Here is a 17,019-nt window from a genome sequence, read left to right as displayed (position 1 = left end):
AAGTTGATCAGCCTTTCTGCCTCAAGCCCTTCCATGGCTCCCTGTTGCCCTTGGGACAAAAAGCATACTCTCCCCGTGGCCTTGGGCGCCTGGCGCCTGCTGCCTCCTCCTGCCCTTTCCGAGGTCCCACTTTCCACTCCAGCCATGCTGGACTCTATGGTTCCCAGTCAGCTTGTTGGTTTATTCTTATCTTCCCTCCCACCCTCCGTCCTTCTGCCTTCCACTGTGCCAGTCACTCCCTATACATTTTCGCATTTCATCTTCACAACAGAATGGCAAGGCAGAGACAATCACCCCCATTTTCCTGGCAAGAAAACAGGCTGGAGGCCAAGTGAGCTGAGCCTCAAACCCAGAACTCCTGGCTTAGCGCTCGCCACCAACCCCAAGGCCTGGCCCACCGGGGGCTTAGAGGCCAGGCATGGTCCCTTTCCAACTCTTCCCCTTATCTGAGCACCTGGCCCACATCCCCAGGTGCCAGCGGCAAAGAGGCGGAAGAGGGAAGGAAAGGTTCTTACCGGTTCTCCTGGGAGGCCCTTGGTGCCTGGGGGGCCTGAGGGACCCGGGATGCCCTGCAGAGACAAGGCAAAGGTGACCTTAGGCCCTCCATGGCCTTCCCTGCCCTGCCTTGACTTCAAGCAAGCCATCCTAGTGTATTTGGGTCCTGTCCTCCCCCACCGGGTGACAGACGGGAAGGCTGAGACCCAGAGAAGAGGGGATGTGCTGGAGGGGCTTCAGTGCAGGGCGGGTGGGCAACCAGAACCTTCAGGGTTTCCACAGAAGGATAGGAACTTGGTAAAAGTGGTTATTATCCGCACCCCCGCCCCCACCCCACCAAAAGCCCCATGTAGAGAATTTCAAGAACTGGTGCTACTTACGGGAAAGCCTCGCGAGCCCAAGTGGCCTCGCTCACCAGCCACACCCTGGAAGCACATGTGGGGGTCATTACAGGCTCAGATCACAAAGCAGGGAGCAGGGAGGGGGCCTGCGGCTGGCCTGCTTGGCCTTGGCCTGACATACCTGCTGTCCAGGCCGGCCCGGTCTGCCCTGGGGTCCTGGAGGGCCCTGTAGGAAGCAGAGCACGTGAAGGTGGGAGAGGGTGCTTGGGAGGACCGTTCCCCAAAAAGGGAGCCCTCCACATGGGAGATAAAAGGAACCCGTTTGAGGCCACGGAGTCTGGCCCCCTCTCTATGGCGCAGATGGGAAAACTAAGGCCTGACAAGGAGAGTGGCTCGCCACCGTCACCAGCTGCTCCAGGTGGAGAACCAAGGACCCCTTCCTAGGGATGGGGCTGCCAGAAGTAGTCTCGACTGTCAGGGGCCTGGTGGGGTTTGGGGTCTGGGGAAGGGGTCCGAGGACATGTTATGATCTCCCTCCTCCTTTTCTGGCTTTCTCTTCATTGGGCTTGCAGTGGGGGGGTCAGGAGGAGTGGAAGGGCTGACCTCTCAGAAAGAGCCCTGCAGCCTCCATGGGGCTCCCTTCATTGTCCCTAAGGGGCGTTGTTCTGAGGAGATGTGAGCCTTGTTCGTGATTCCTGCCCCAGTGTTGGAGGAGTGAGGAAGGGCAGGCCCTGGGGGTCGGTACCTTCAGGCCCCTGGACCCTTGCTCCCCAGCTGGTCCGTCCGGTCCTCGGGGGCCCTGGAATAGGAAAAAGGGACTAGCACACCGGACAGCAGGGGTCTCCCTCGGGCTGAGAACCAGGAGGGCGGGGCTGCTCTGAGCCTGGGGCCATCCCCTGCACAAGCCCCGGCCCCCTCCTCCTCCCACTTCCCACACACTCCCCACTGAGGTGGTCACCCTCGTGTGGCACCTTCGAAACAGCTCTGCAGAAGCCGCAGCATGAGTAGACTCAGCTAGAGGCTGACGTTTCCAAAAGGGGCCTGGGGCACTAATAGCCCTGTTCAGAGAGACCTTGGGGGTCACCCAGCCAATCCATTTCACAGACATGGAGACTGAGGGCCGCAATTGAGTTACACGTGGCCACGTCCACACAGCCACCTCTTCAGACTCTGCTGCCACGTGCCCTTCCCAGAGCACACACGGGGCAGAAACAGGTATGTGAGTCACAGCCCTTGGGGGAAACTGACAGAGCAGGACCTGGGAAGAACCTGCTTGTCCTTCCCAGATGCGTGAAGCAGCCCTGTCTCTGGCCATATGTACAACGAATGCAGCCCCGTTCACAGAGGAAGACCTGCCATGAGGCAGGGGCAGGCACAGGGCAAGACTGTGCATGAGGGGGTGGGAGTCAGGCTGCGGCTCCCTGGAGCCCTGGGCTCAGGCCTGAACCCTGACACAGGAGTCTTGGTCCCTGATTGCTAGGAGACCCCAGGGGCAGGTGGAGTCCACCCCCTACCCCACTGCACGGATGGGAATATTGAGGCCCAGCCAAGAGAAGTGACTTAGTTAAGGTCCCTAACACATTAGCTGCTCTCATCCCCCATGTGGGCTCCACCCACTGCCCCATGTGTGTCCCTCCAGGGGCGCTCCCACAGAGACGCAGATGGGCTGGGGTCTCCTGGAAAAGACCCGTGGAAAACAGAGCGGGCTGTGTTCTCTAGGGGGTCTCAAGCGGTCTGTGTTGGGAGGACAGGAGTGTCCTGTGGAGGAGGCCGGCCCATCCTGGCCCAGGAGCCCAGGGGACCAGACCGCAATAATCCCCCAGATAAAAGGAACTGGAGAAGTGTCTAGGTGGGGGAGGATGGGGAATGAGAAAACTAAATGAAGAAAAATCATTTCAAAATAGAACAAGGAAGGCCAGATACAGTGGCTCACGTCTGTAATCCTAGCACTTTGGGAGGCCGAGGCGGGCGGATCATGAGGTCAGGAGTTCGAGACCAGCCTGACCAACATGGTGAAACCCCATCACTACTAAAAATACAAAAATTAGCTGGGTGTGGTGGTGTGTGCCTGTAGTCCCAGCTACTTGGGAGGCTGAGGTAGGAGAATCGCTTGAACCCAGGAGGCGGAGGTTGCAGAGAGCCGAGATCGTGCCACTGCATTCCAGCCTGGGCAACAGAGTGAGACTCCATCTCAAAAAAAAAAAAAAAAAAAAAAAAAAAAAAAAATTCAATGAATAATTGGACCAACAAAGTGAAAATTCCTCTTCTCAGCTGCCTGGAGCTCCCTATGCTTCAATCCCACACTGCAGCCTTAAAGAGCACCCCATTGATCAAATAATCCTGGAACAGGGAGCCACTGGGCAAGGCCAGGGCTCAGCTAGGAGATGCTGTTCTCAGCATCCCCAAGCCCACGGCCTGGGGCCCATTGTGGGGTCCAGCCCTAAGCATTGGGCTGCTCAGAAAATGTGTCTGGGGACAAGTGACTGTTCCTCCCTGAGACTCAGTTTCTTTTTTCTGAAATGGGCACAAGAAATCTCTCCCTCAAGACAGGAGGCCATGCCCACAGGCAGCTCAGTGCCTGGCATGCAGAAAGTGCTTAAGAATGGCTAGTTCTTAACCCTGCCAGGCGCTGCCAGAGGAGGCGGCAGGCTCCCCAGAGGCAGGGACATAGGAGTGGCTTGGGGAATCTGGGCTCAGTCCCTTCCTCAGGCAGTTCACGCTATGCTGTGCAAAACCAGTTGAGAGTTTTCACAGATTCAAGCTGAGGTTTGATGAACTCCTAAACAAGCCATCTCTAGTGGCCATTACTGGGCTCAGGTGCTAGCCCTAGCCTGTTGCTGGTTTGCTGTGTGACCCAGAAAAGCCCCACCTCCTCTCCAGGCCTCAGTCTCAGGCTCACAAGGACACTGTCACACCATGTTATTAGACTTAACACCCGTGATCCATGGGCACAGGCCTGGCGGAGCTGGAGCCACATGGGGTGGGGCCGTGTCAGGTCATGGGAGCCGGGACAGGGGCTGAGCTGATGGCAGATAACTGAGCCCTCCTGAGGGATGATCTGTGACTCTGGGCTCTGTCTCTCACTGAGACATACACCTCCCTGGAAAGGGATAGCTCTGGGAGGGGAGTGGAGGCTCAGAGGTGTTGAGGGCTTGGCCTGAATCCCATAGCACCCTATTTATCCCAGGAATCAAAGGCTTTCAGGGAGAAAGGTTAAGTCATTAAAAAATAATAGAGCAGAGCAGCCCCCGCAGGAGCAGTGAAAGCTGTTATCCTCCTTTTACAAGGAAAGAAACAGGCTCAGGATGGTGGTGAACTTGCCTACGGTCACACAGCTAGGAAGTGAGGGGCCAGAATTTGAGACCAAGTCAGCAGGACATCCATTTTTTTCACCACTACCTGTCACTGTTTTTCAGAAAGGGAGTGAGCTCCCCGTCACTGGGAGTATACAAGTCAGGGCCCAGAGGAGCCTGCCAGGAAGGCTGCACACTGGGGCGTGGTGTTGGAGAAGACAGTGTCTAAAATCCCTCTTATCTGAGAGAACTCACTATCCCAGCAGAGCACCAGGGAGCCCGGGAGAAGCTGGCCTGGCTTAAGAAAGAGGAGGAAGCAGTAGTGGGGCCACCAGTCGCCCTGTCTCCCCAACTCCACGGGGCAGGGAGAGGGACGAGAGCAGCCATACACTCTAACCCTTGCTCTGGGCCACTCAGTTCATCCTGCAGGTCCCCCAGTCCTGCCGCCTACTTCCCTAAATGAACCCGGGCAGGCCCACTCCCGCCCCGCCTGCTGGAGAGAAGCCTGGGTTTCTATCAGAGCCATGTGTCTGCTCTCCTGTATCTGGTCCCAAGGAAGATGTCTGTAGGCAGGTTGGGGGCTGCCCTCCAGCCAGGCCTGGGGTCAGGCTTGGTGGGGAGGAGCTCCTGCCTGGGGCAGAAAATCTGGCCAACGACAGCTCTTGTGAAAAAGGGGCCGATGAACAAGCGGGAAGGAGTACACACCATCACGTGCTGCAGCCCTGCAACAGGTACAAGGTGCTCAGGAGGTGACTGAATCCCCGAAGCCAGCCCACCAGCTTCGTTCTGTTGCTCACCCATTTTACGGAGGGAGAAGCGAAGGCTCACGGAGGGGAAATCAGTGGCCCAAAGTCCAAGATCCAAGAGGAAGAGCCTGGATTCAGGCAAGGTCAGCTAAGCTCTAACACCCACAGGCAGGAAAAGAGTTGGCCCGAGGCACTGCAATCTTGGGGTCCTTATGAACCCCTCAGAAGAAGGAATTAAAGTCTCTCACCTGAGCAGGTGGGAGAAAGGCTCTGAGAGGTTAAGAAACCGGCCTGGGGTTCCACAGCTGGGAACTGGGGGTGCTGAGACTTGCCGTAGGCCCATCTGACCCCAGAGTCCTCATTCTTTTCAGTGGGGCTGGTGGGCCCAGGTTCTAGTCAGCATCCTCACCAACAACAGAGGACGAGAGCCTCCCTTGCCTCTGGCCATGAACCCTCACTGCTCATTCTTCCTCTGGTGGGCGGTGGGGGGGGGGGGGCGCAGGAAAGCAGGCAAGGCCTTGCAGACCTCCAGGCCCATCCCCCTTGGCACATATGGGGAAACTGAGGCACAGAGAGCCACAAGGCCTTGCTAAGGGCACAGGGCAAACCAGGAGCTGATCAGGACTTGCCCAGAGTCGAGCTCTTTCACAGGCACGGTAGGTGCCTCTGTAGGTTCCCCACCCTCAGTCACCCCATGTAGGAGGTGGCGAAGGGCAGCCTGTTCGGCAGGAGACCCAGGGGGCCTATCTCATAGGTTGTGCATTCCTGACAAACCCAGTGGGGAGAGGGACTCATGTTCCTGATGCTCCCCTCCCGGCTGGGAGACTTTGACATGGTTGGAAGCCTGGATTTTGGAGCCCAGTGAGTTGAGGGGATCTGAGCCTCGCACCTGAGGCAGGGCAGGGGGGCTTGGGCCCATGCAGCTCACCCTCTAGGGAATCCAGCTTCCTGGGGCAGGAGGGGAGGTACAGAGGATCTGGATGGAGCCCGGCTGCCCTTGGGCCAAGGCCTGTTTGAAGAGACCCAGAGGACATGGGCACCGGAGGGACCCTGCCGGGCCAGAGGAATGCCTTTTAATCTTCCCTCTTCCAGGCCGGCTGCTCAGGCCATCTGGTTTGGGGGAAATTGTAAAACCACTTGAAATCCAGCCAAGAGGAGAACAATAATCACAGATCACCCATATGGAGCTTGGATATCAGGCCTGGGCTGCCAGCACTACCTGCATCATCTCACTTTCTCTTTACAGTAAGACTGCATGGCCCCACGCCTGTATACCTATTGGTGGCAGACCATCCTGTCAACCCTCCCTGTGTGATTAAAAATAAGGCTGAATTCAGTATGCAAATGAGCCAGATTCCCTGGGTTCAAATCCCAGCTCTGCTACTTTCTAGCTGTGCAACTTGAGGTAAGTGACTCAACCTCTCTGTGCCTCTCTGGGAGTGGAGTGGAGGCTTGGAGGTGTTCAGAGCTTGGGCTGAATCACATAGCACCTAGTTTATCCCAGGAATCAAAGGCTTTCTGGGAGAAAGGTTAAGTAATCCAATAATAAAATCATAATAAATAAAGTAAGAATACAATGGGAACGAGAATAGCACCTACCTGACAGGGTAGGGTTGAGGATTAAATGAGTTAATGTGTGTGACAGACAGTGTCTGGCATAGAGTAAGTGCTGGCGATTACTCCGAGCGACGGTGCTCAGGACAGCCCAGTTTAAACCCCCCTGCAGCCTCCCACTGCCCTTGGAATATAGCTATGGCTTTTGAGGCCCTGCCTCGCTTGGTGCCTGCTAAGTCCCGGCCCCATCCCCCTCCCTCGTCCCTCTGTTGACCCTGAGGATCCCTAAACATCCACCTCCTGTATCACCTTCGGGCTTTCCCCTGCCAGTTCCCTGCTGGGAAGCTGGCATCAGCTCAAGCACTGCCCTCTCCTAAAGTCCTTCCTTAGTACCCTGCCCAGGTAGGGTCCTCCTCTGGGCTTCCAGGCTGCTGGTACTTCCTCGGTCCATGTGCTGATGACCTGTATTTTATCACCTGCGTCTGCCAAGTGGTTTGATTCACTTGTTGACTGACTCACAAGGGCAGGCAGGAGTCATGTCTGTCCTGTTCACCACAATACCTGCAAAGCCTCCAAGTGTCCGCCACAGTAGGCGGACACATAGTAGGCACTAAATAAGTGCTGGTTGAATACATGAATGAACAAAGAGCTGGTACCAGAGAGCCCGACTGTGCCTGGTGGATAGCAAGGCTCAGACATGAGTTGGAAAGAGGGGTGGGGTCCCACCTGCAGAGCCAGGTCCAGGGTGAGCCTGGAACCTTGCCTCGTGCTGCAAAGGTCACAGATCCCAGAGCTGGGCTGGGGGCAGAGACCAGGCAGTCTCTGGCAGGTGGCCCTGTTCCAAGTGTGCCCTCTCCCACCGGCATCAGCCCCCAAGAGCTGGGCTTGACTTACCCGACGTCCCTTTGCTCCCCTCATGCCTGGTGGGCCTCGAGATCCTGGAGGACCCTGGGAAGAGGAGAAGGAGTTTGGAGAAGCCCCTTTTTAGGAAGTGAGAGCAACACGGTGGGGCTGGGAGTGTGGGGCAAAGCTTGAAGGCCTGCAGCCCTCAGACAGGCATGTTCAGAAACTGCCAGGGCCCCAGCAGCCTCCACATGGCAGGACTGAGCACCTGGCTCATTGGGGAAAGCAGCAGGCGAGCCACAGCCTCAGACACAGCCAATGCCCTGGGCTATAGGGGGATGGGCCTCAACCTTTCCTAGGAGTCTGGGGAGTGGGGAGAAGGCTCCCTGCATAATATTTTCTTCTCCTTTTCCTCAAAATCAATAATGAGAAGATATGATGCCATTCATTCATTCATTCATTTATGTATTTATTGAGAGAGGATCTCGCTCTGTGGCCTGGGCTGGAGTGCAGTGCACCCTTGAGCTCCGGGGCGCGAGTGATCCCCCCGCCTCAGCCTCCTGAGGAGCTAGGACTGCAGGCATGCACCACCATGCCCAGCTAATTTTCTCATTTTCGTGGAGACAGGGTCTCACTATGTTGCCCAGCCTGATCTCAAACTCCTAGACTCAAGTGATCCTCCTGCCTCAGCCTCCCAAAGTGCTGGGATTACAGGTGTGAGCCACTGCATCATCTACAATGACATGTATGACAAAAGGTCTCCTCAAATCCTCGTCTACCTTTCTCTTCCCCATCACAAAGGCGAATTTGGTGACCCAAGTTCTGTCCCTCGCCTCCACCCTGACACCCAATATTTTCCTGAATATTTTCCCCCAGGGAAAAGAGGAGGAGGAGGAAGAACTGAGAACACAGACCTGGGGTGAGCTTGGCAGGCAGAGGGGGCAGAGTGGGAGAGGCTCAAGAAGGAGAGAAGGAGGGGGAGAGGCAGAGGCAGAGAAGTGGGTGGGGTGGCATGAGAGGGGAGCAAGGCCCAGCCACAGGCACATGCGCAGCCATCTCAGTTTTGATGAACAGACAAGAGGAGCAAGAGAGGCAGGGTGAGAAGGCGAGGAACCAGGGCCAGTCTAGTTCTTGGAATTCTCAGCACCTGGCCTGGCACAGGTGCACGACAGGCACTCAGGAATCTGTTGAATGATCAAGGAGCACACGAACTGAAGAGGGCAGAGGGCGGGAAGGGAGGGAACGCAGGAGAAGATGGGAAGCAAGCCACACCTTGCCTAATGTCTCCCCCGCCCCCACCCCAATTCCAGGCCCAGCTTAAGAGACCTCAAGTGGCAACTTCATCCAGCGGCCAGCCAGGACCCTCTGCCAGCTCCAGGAGCCTCCCAGCTCCTGCAGCGATTCTCGGACTGGGTGTGCTCCTTTTGCAAGGCAGAGCCAGCCTCGTCCCTCCTCTGAATACCAGGGAGAGGCCCAGCCCCATTTGGGGCCTCAGAATGAACTCTTGATGTTCCCATTTCCCTCTCCCCATGGCTTCCAGGGGTGGGAACCCAGCCGCTATCACCCGGCAGACCCTCCGACAGCTGCTGCGGAGGGGCTGTTGTGAGGGGCTGGGTCCCAGGCTGAACGTTCGTCAGCAGAGCAAGCAGGGTGTGGACCCAGGCTTGGCCCCATAAAAGGCAGATCTGACTCCTGGATGGTGGAGAACACAAAGACTGGGTGAGAATGGGCCATTTTATAGAGTGATCTCAGAGCTCAGAAGGCATGCAATGCACCACTGGGAAATTTCGGGAGCCAAGTCTCTACATCAAGGAATAGATTCCTGAAAAAAGCAGGCTGTAGCACTGGAGAACCTGGGCTCACATGCCAGTTCAGTCCCTTACTATGCCATTTTAGGCATGTTACTTCAACTCACTGGGCCTCAGTTTTGTCATCTATAAAATGGGGATAGAAGAGTTCGTACCTCCTAGATATTCTAGAAGATGAAGTGACAAAGTCCTCAGGAAAAGGTAGCTGCCTGCTCTTGCAAGGCAGGAGGAGGTCAGAATTGAATGCTAGACCCAACTCTGGTCACTGGGTGACCCTGGGCAGGTCCCAGGGCCTCAACCCCAGCCCCAATAATGGGGATAATAATCTTGATGGATCTCAATGTGCTATCAGACAACATGGAGGTGAAAGTGATTGATAAAGTGGGAAAATGCCAATCAGGTGCGAATAACATCACCAGAAATGTCACTTTTAATGGTAGTAGCCTTACTAATAATAGTGGCAACTATCGTCTCTAACAAATAGTTATTACCACTCATTAAGCCATAGTTATGCAGGAGGGTTACGAGGCCCCACATCATGCAGTGCACCATTTCTCATGACAACCTCATACTGCAGGTGGCATCATGCTGACTTACAGATGGGGAAACTGAGGGTCTGAGAAGCTATGAATGTTGCCAACAATCCCACAGCTGGCAAGTCGGGGAGCCAGAATTTCACCCCCAGGTATCTGATTCTGAAGGTGGTTTTCTGGGCCTCTGTGTTAGCCAGCTTCCCCAGTGTTACTGGGGGCAGCTCGCTGGCCAGGAGGAACCCCAAGAGACCCAAGAGACCAGCCCCATACCATAGCAGCTGGGGGCCATGGCAACCTTGGGATCAGAAAGCGGCAGCAAGTGACCGTCTGATTTCACCAAGCCTGAGCCAACCCACTGAACAGGGGAAGCACTGAGGAGATGGGGCGGGATGGGAGGCAAGTGGAGCCAGGGGGGCGACGGATTCAGAAGAGGCCTCCGCCGCCTTCTCTGCATCGGCCTGAATATCCCCACTCTTTCCCCATCTCCCACCGGCCTTCCATTTTGTCCCAGTGACTCCTTTCCTGGCTTTCCTCCTCCCATTAAACAGATGGGGAGACTGAGGCCAGGACGGCTGAGGTTCAGGGGTGCCGGGGGTAGAACTTGATGATGTACCCCCAGCAACCTTGCACTCATGCTTCGGCTCTACTCTGAGCACGCCCCATGCTGAGGGCTCCAATCACTCCATCTCTGACCACTGGGAGGGAGGCTGGGCCCTTGCATTCCAAGCTGGGTGCCTCGGCCAGCCGTGCCAGCCCCCCGACCAGAATGCTGGTCCTCTGACTCCCTGCTTCTACTCCAACAGTCCCACTTCCACACTGCCAGCTCCTCCAGCCCTGGGCCAGACATGACTTTTCCTCCTTCTCATGAGCAGGGCAAAAATATGTCACTGGGAGCCCAGAGTGCTGGCTTCTGCTTCCAACTGTGCTCCTCAAGAACATTCCGACTTGTCCAAAGAACCATGAGGATGGACAGAGTCCCCCCGTGCTGGTGCCTTCTCCTCTGGATGACAGTCATCTATATCCAGGCCTCTCACTCTTGGACTAGTCCATCCCTCTCCCTCCTCAGCCCCTGGTGTGGCCTGGCACAGAGTAGGTGCTCGATAAAATCTGTTAATGATGGAGAAAATGTTTATACTTGACAGCCCCCTCTAGACAGTGAGAGTCTTAAGAGCTGGATCTCTTTCTTACCATTTTTGTACCTCCAGGGAGGAGCGTATGCTAGCACACAGTAGGTGCGTGAAAAAGTGTAGGAGCTGAGTTGGCCTTGCTTCCCTAATCATAGTAGAGAACAGGTTATTGCGAGCTTCCCTTGGGTTCAAACCATGAAAGGCTTCCGGGTCCTTCCTCATCAGACCCCAGGGAACTCCTCAGTCTGGGCTTTGGAGACACCCAGGCAACCTGAGCTCATTGCTCCTCAGCCCCACCTCTGGATCTGTGCCTGGGCTGGTCCCTCTACCCCCACACCCTCCCCACCTCCCCGAAGCCCACCTCGGACTGGGTTCCCAGCCCTGAGCCCTGGCTTTGGCTGAAGCAAATGCCCTTTCCCAGTTTCCATCCTCCATTGGCAGAAACTGAGGGATCTGAAGCAGGTTCTACCTGCTCCAAATGAGAGCAACTCCACCTCTACCCTCTGCACATCACCCCTGGGGAGGAAAAGGGGCTCCTGAACTTGAGTGCTCCTGGCCGCACCCTTCCCCTAGCTCTCCCAGCCTCTCCCACCACTCTGCCTTGAGAGCCTCAGGAATATCCCTGCTTCCTCAGTCATCATGAGAAGCCCAGGCTCCTGAGGACCCTCAGCTCTGTTTGTCCAGCATTTCCCATCTTCGTGCCTGCTTCTTCCATAACAGACATCACTTATTGGGTTCTATCTACCCTGCCCCCCGTACCAGACTACACGCTCCAAAGGAAGGGCCCATTTTCTGCCTTTCCTGCTGCCACATCCCCAGCTCCTGGAACTGCCGAAACCCCATCTCTACTAAAAATACAAAAATTAGCTGGGTGTGGTGGCACACGCTTGTGATCCCAGCTACTAGGGGGGCTGAGGCATGAGAATCTCTTGAAACCGGGAGGTGGAGGTTGCAGTGAGTGGAGATTGAGCCCCTTCACCCAGCTCCTGAAACTCCTCACAAGCACTTATCGCTCAGCAACTACAGAGTGAATGAGTGAATGGACAAAAGCAATAATGCTAATAACCAAAATGCTCCCAAGGAACAAACACCATTAGCCCCATGCTTCCATTTAACCCACACGATCACACTATCATGACCATGATTATTTTTTCTGTTTTTCAAATGAGCAAAATTCAGGCTCAGAGAAGTTAAATGATCTGCCCCAGGATTACAGTCAGAGAGTGGTGTAGCTGGGATTCTACCCAGGTCTGTCTGATTCTGAGGCTTGAACTCCTAACCCTTATTCTTTTTCCCTCTTCTCTTGTCTTCTTTCTCTTCTCTTCTCTTCTCTCTCTTCTCCTCCTTCCTTCCTTCCTTCCTTCCTTTCTCTTTCTTTCCCTTTCTGTCTTTCCTTCTTTCCTCCTTTCTTTCTTTCTTCTTTTTCTTTTCTTTTCTTTTCCTTTCTTTCCTTTCTTCCTCCCCTCCCAGCCTCCCTCCCTCCTTTTTTCTCTTCCCTTCTTTCTCTTTCTTCCTTCCTTCCTTTTCTTTTCCTTTCTTTCCTTTCTTCCTCCCCTCCTGCCCTCCCTCTCTCCTTCCTTTTCTTTTCTCTTCCCTTTCCCTTTCTCTTTCTCTTTCTTTCTTTTCTTTCTTTTTTTCTTTCTTCCTTTCTTTCTTCCTCCCCTCCCTCTCTCTCTTTCTTTCTCCCCTCTTCCTCTTTCTTTCTTTCTTTTTTTCTTTCTTTCTTTCTTTCTTTCTTTCTTTCTTTCTTTCTTTCTTTCTGTCTGTCTCTCTCTCTCTCTCTCTCTCTCTCTCTCTCTCTCTGTCTTTCCTTTTTTGAGACAGGGTCTAGCTCTATCACACAGGCAGAGTGCAGAGGTACGATCTTGGCTCACTACAACTTCTGCCCCCTGGGTTCAAGCGATTCTTGTGCCTCAGCCTACTGAGTAGCTGGGGTTACAGGCATGTGCCACCACACCCAGCGAATTTTTGTATTTTTAGTAGAGACAAGGTTTCGATCTTGAACTCCTGACCTCAAGTGATCGGCCTCCCGAAGTACTGAGATGACAGGTGTTAGCCACCACACCCAGCCACCTAACCCTTATCTGACAGTGGTTTGAGCTTAGGGATCATGAGGGCTTTGCTTACCTGGGGTCCAGGTTCTCCAGGGGTCCCCATACCACCTGGCATTCCAGGATGACCCTGCCAAGAGAGAGAAGAAAAAGGAGGAATCAGCTATGGAAGGTGCCCCTTCCTCCTTCAGTCCCATCTCGGTCAACTCAGCCCCAGTATAAAGCCAGGAGGACAGCAGCTAGGCCCCCCGGACAAAGAGGGAGCTGGTCATTCCGAACGTCTTGGGTAAGCGGTTCGCGGAGGACAGCAGAGCTGTCACTCAAGGCTGCAACAGGAGAGGGCAAGAGGATGCAGACTTACTCCTTACCATCGACCCCTTGGGTCCAGGCACGCCTGGGGGTCCCATCATGCCACGATCACCCTGTGATGGAGACAGCAATGCAGGCAGGTCACGGCTATGGCTGTGGGGTGGCTCTGTGGGAGGCAGGTGCAGAGGGCCATCCAGAGGCTCAAAGAGAGGTAGGGGTTTGCTCAAGGTCTCTAGAGGGTCCCTGCCTAGTTCACAGCCACATCACCCAGGTGGGGATCTGGGATTTCACTCAGAGGAAGCCAAGACCTCTGGCAAGCCCCGGAAGGCCTCAGCACCCCCTGTAGCGGGCCACGCAGTGAACTTCCCTCCAAGGATGGTCGTGATTAAGGAAGTGCTAATTACATTGTCCCCTTTGATTCTGGCCCACATCATGTTGGTCCTTATTAGGCCTGGCATCCCCTGGGCTAGGCTTGCTGATGCAGAAACAGCAAGAGAAGGTGTGTCTTTCACTCTCCTCACCCCCTTTCCAAACCTAGATGAGATGCTAGAGAATCAGAGACATAACTCATTCCCTCTCGAGCAATCCAGACACACTGGGCAGAGTTGGCAGAAGGTAGGTGCTCTGGGTTCGAATCTTGGCTCTGTTTTTATGAGGCCCTGTTTCTTGTATCTGCCCAGCCAGTAAATATTTATTGAGCACCTACTATGTGTCCGACACTATCTGCAAGACTCTGAATATACAGTGGTGGGCAGGCCTGCTCCCATGGAGCAAGGCACTCAGAGGGTTGTAGGAGACACAGTGCAGTGAGGGTGGGGGTCATGGTGCTAAGGTGTTATCACTGGGGGACTTGACCCACTGGGGGCAGAGCTGGTCAGGGAAAGCTTCCCTCGGGAAGTCGCTCTTGACCCAAGAGCTGAAGGATAATGAAGAGCATCTGAGCAAAAAGGGTGGAGGCAGATGGGGATGGGAAGAGTGCCTTTGGCCAAGGGAACGGCACAGGCAATGATTTGTAGGTGAGAAGGGACATGGGACATTTGAGCAACAGCAGAAGGCCAGAGTTGGCTTTGATGTTGCGCTATCATTATGTAAGATGCCACCACTGGAAAAAACAGGGTGAAGGGTACTATTTTTTGCAACTTCTTGTGAATCTGTCATTATTTCAAAAGAAAAAGTTAAATTTAAAATTTCAAGACAAAAAGTTGAATTTAAAAGGAGAAGGAGCAGAAGGGGAAGGAGGAGGAGGGGGAAGCGAGGGAGGAGGAGGGGGAGAAAGGCAGAGGCCTGAGGGTCTGGGCCACATAGAGTGATACAGTGAGGCACAAGAGGAGCCTGGAGAATTAGGCGGGGCCAGACTTGGGGGGATACTTCCTCCCTCTGGACCTCAGTTCCTCCATCTATTCAATGGGAATAATATTGGTTCTCCCAGAGGGCCTGCTCTGGGGATCGGATCAACCCATACAAAGGAAGGCAAAAGTGCCTCCAAGGCCCTTGGTGGGAGCTGGGAGCCAACAGGAGGCAGAGTGTCTTAGTGAGCAAAGCGTAACTAACCTTTGGCAATGAACCTGGTTCAAATCTGAGCACTGCCACTTATTATCTGGGTGACCTTGAGTAAGTCACCTCCCCTATTTGAGCCTCTGTTATCTCATCTAAAACAGAGGCTTAGCAAGGCAACTTCATCCTTCCTCTTTGTAAAGATGAATCTTTTCCTCCCTGCTCTCGTCCACCCCTGTGCAGGGCCAGTGGAGCTCAGGTCACACGCATCCGCTGGTTGTCACACAAAAGTCTAACTGTGCTTGAGGCTGATGACAGGAGGGCAGGGATGGAACCCCAAGGGATGCCAAGAAAGGGAACAATGGCTCTTGGCAGGCTCAGAATGCCAGGTCAGGAGAGAGGCTAGGGGAGGGAATTCTGAAATCCCCAGGTCAAAGGGCCTCTTCACCTTTGTAAAATTTCAAAACACAAGCTCTAATTGTTTATCTTATCCCCTCAATACCACTTACCTTTTCTCCCACGATTCCTGGCTCCCCAACCAGACCAATGAATCCCATAAATCCCTATGAGACACATTAACGAAAGCAAGAGAAACAACGTGAATCCGGGGACCCAGCCTGCCTGCTCCTTCCCTTGAAGCTCATCTCCCAGCGGTCTCCCGCCCGTGCCTGGTCACCCAGCCAGCATGCGGCTGTGCCGGGGAGAGCGCTGCCTCTCTCTGGGCACCATTCTGACTTCCCTCACTCCACCAGATGGTTCTGATTTTGAAGCCAAGCCGTGGGGCCGCTGCCAACATCCCTGGGAGCGCCACACATTCTTCCCGCGCCAGAAGCAGGCTGGGAGGCTGCCACGTTTGGAGAGCTGGGGTTGGGGCGGGGGGTGGCCCTTAAGCTGAGCTGGGAAGAGGCCATCTGTGCCCATCTTTCGGGGCTCTGGGGCTGTTTCAAAGAGTGAAACAAACCCTCTGGCTGGGATAGAAATACCGTAACAGCCTCCGCCAAGAGAACTGATTGGAATCAGGGAGGCGGAGGCCTCTTTACTGTCTTCTGAAAGGCCTTCTTGCCTGTTTCTGAAAGGGTGCACACACAGACACACGCTGTGGCTCCCGCTGCTCTGCTGAACTCCGCTGGGTGACAACTTGCCTCTGGGTTCCAGGGGGTCTTTCTAGGTGGCCCCAGCCCTTGCCATCTCCCTGAGCAGGCAAACACGCACAGATGCAGCGAGGGTGGACAGCCAGGAGGGGTCACCGAGGAAGGCCCACCAATTTCTTATTCAGGCCCTACTTTCTTCCCTGCTAAGGAAAATGCAACTGAGTGGGGAGGGCCTTGTGTGGTTCAGGAGTGCAGAAGTGGCTTCAGAAGAACCCAGATTTGCAGCCAAGAGTGAATTAGGAAAGACGGAGGGATGAGTGGATTTCTTCCACAAAATCCGCTCCCTGTCCCCCAAACCCTGGCCAGAGTAGAATGAGACCTTGGGCCAGGAGTAGGCCAGAGGTTGTGTACTCAGGCAATAAAGCCGGTCCAGCTGTCAGTCAACTACAGTGAGAGCGTTACCTCTGAGATCCACACTTTCTTATCTAAAGACAGTTTTAAAGTGGTCACTTCAGCAAGGGCCACACGTGTCTTGCTGCTGCAGCCTGGGATGGCAGCTCTGGTTGTGTGGCTCCAAAGACCATGCACCTTCCCCTCCAGCCCAAGGCCTCCAAAGCATGTGGCTGTGAACAGGGCCCAGATCTCCTGTACATCCCAGCACCACCCTGGCACTACACATGGTGGGTCCTGGGCCTGCCTCTAGTTCCCTGGGCTCAGAGACCTTTCTGAAGTATAAGGTAAGAGGGATGAGGTACTAGGTATGAGGTCACAGCTAACATATCACAGAAAATAATCAAATATTTGATTTTTGCAATAACTTAATTTTTAAAAATTAATTAGAACATTTTCCAAGTGATAGCAATATTATAACAGCTTGAACATATTGAGCACTTCCTGTGTGCCAAGCCCTGTACCAGGCACTTTATGTCACTGTCATTCAGTCTTCAGGTGTGTGGGTTCTGGGCAAATCAGTCTCTCAGAGCCTCATCTGCAGAATGGGGGACAATAAAGGTACCTCCCTAACTCCTGGCGCTGTTCTGAATACGGAGATGGCGCACGATGCGTAGAGGTACTTCATACATGTTCGCTCTTTCCCATCCCCTCTTAATTTATTTTACAAGGGCACAGGGGTAAGACAGAGGCCTGAGCTTCCCACAAGGGAGCAGTCAGACATTTAGAGGATGCCAAATGAAGGGAATAAAAACTGCTCTGTTAAAAGGCCCCTGCCTGATTGGCCCAGAGAAACAGAAATTTCATAGCTACTTTAAATTTATGAGATGTTGGGTCCTGGAAGGCAAGCAGGTCATAAACCTCAAACAAGAAGCCAAACAGGA

General features: G+C 54.3%; 1 protein-coding gene across 6 annotated transcripts in view; it reads right to left on the bottom strand.

Moving 5' to 3' along the window:
• COL27A1 (collagen type XXVII alpha 1 chain) overlaps window positions 1–17,019 on the bottom strand; it is a 147,087-nt gene that overhangs the window by 37,279 nt on the left and 92,789 nt on the right. For all 6 annotated transcript variants that reach the window (XR_004177969.1, XM_031654444.1, XM_031654445.1 and 3 more), the window contains 8 exons: window positions 15,104–15,157; window positions 13,160–13,213; window positions 12,868–12,921; window positions 7,324–7,377; window positions 1,582–1,635; window positions 1,018–1,062; window positions 876–920; window positions 516–569 (listed from right to left, as the gene is read on the bottom strand). Coding sequence is in view for 5 of the 6 variants with exons in the window: in XM_031654444.1 (XP_031510304.1) it covers window positions 516–569; window positions 876–920; window positions 1,018–1,062; window positions 1,582–1,635; window positions 7,324–7,377; window positions 12,868–12,921; window positions 13,160–13,213; window positions 15,104–15,157 (414 nt within the window). In the remaining variant the exon portion in view is untranslated. The remainder of the gene's footprint in view (window positions 1–515; window positions 570–875; window positions 921–1,017; window positions 1,063–1,581; window positions 1,636–7,323; window positions 7,378–12,867; window positions 12,922–13,159; window positions 13,214–15,103; window positions 15,158–17,019) is intronic.

This window comes from Papio anubis, chromosome 13 (assembly GCF_008728515.1).
Source record: "Papio anubis isolate 15944 chromosome 13, Panubis1.0, whole genome shotgun sequence".
Taxonomy (NCBI): domain Eukaryota; kingdom Metazoa; phylum Chordata; class Mammalia; order Primates; family Cercopithecidae; genus Papio; species Papio anubis.
Note: the sequence above shows the minus strand (reverse complement) of the source record. Positions and strands in the feature narration are given on the sequence as shown.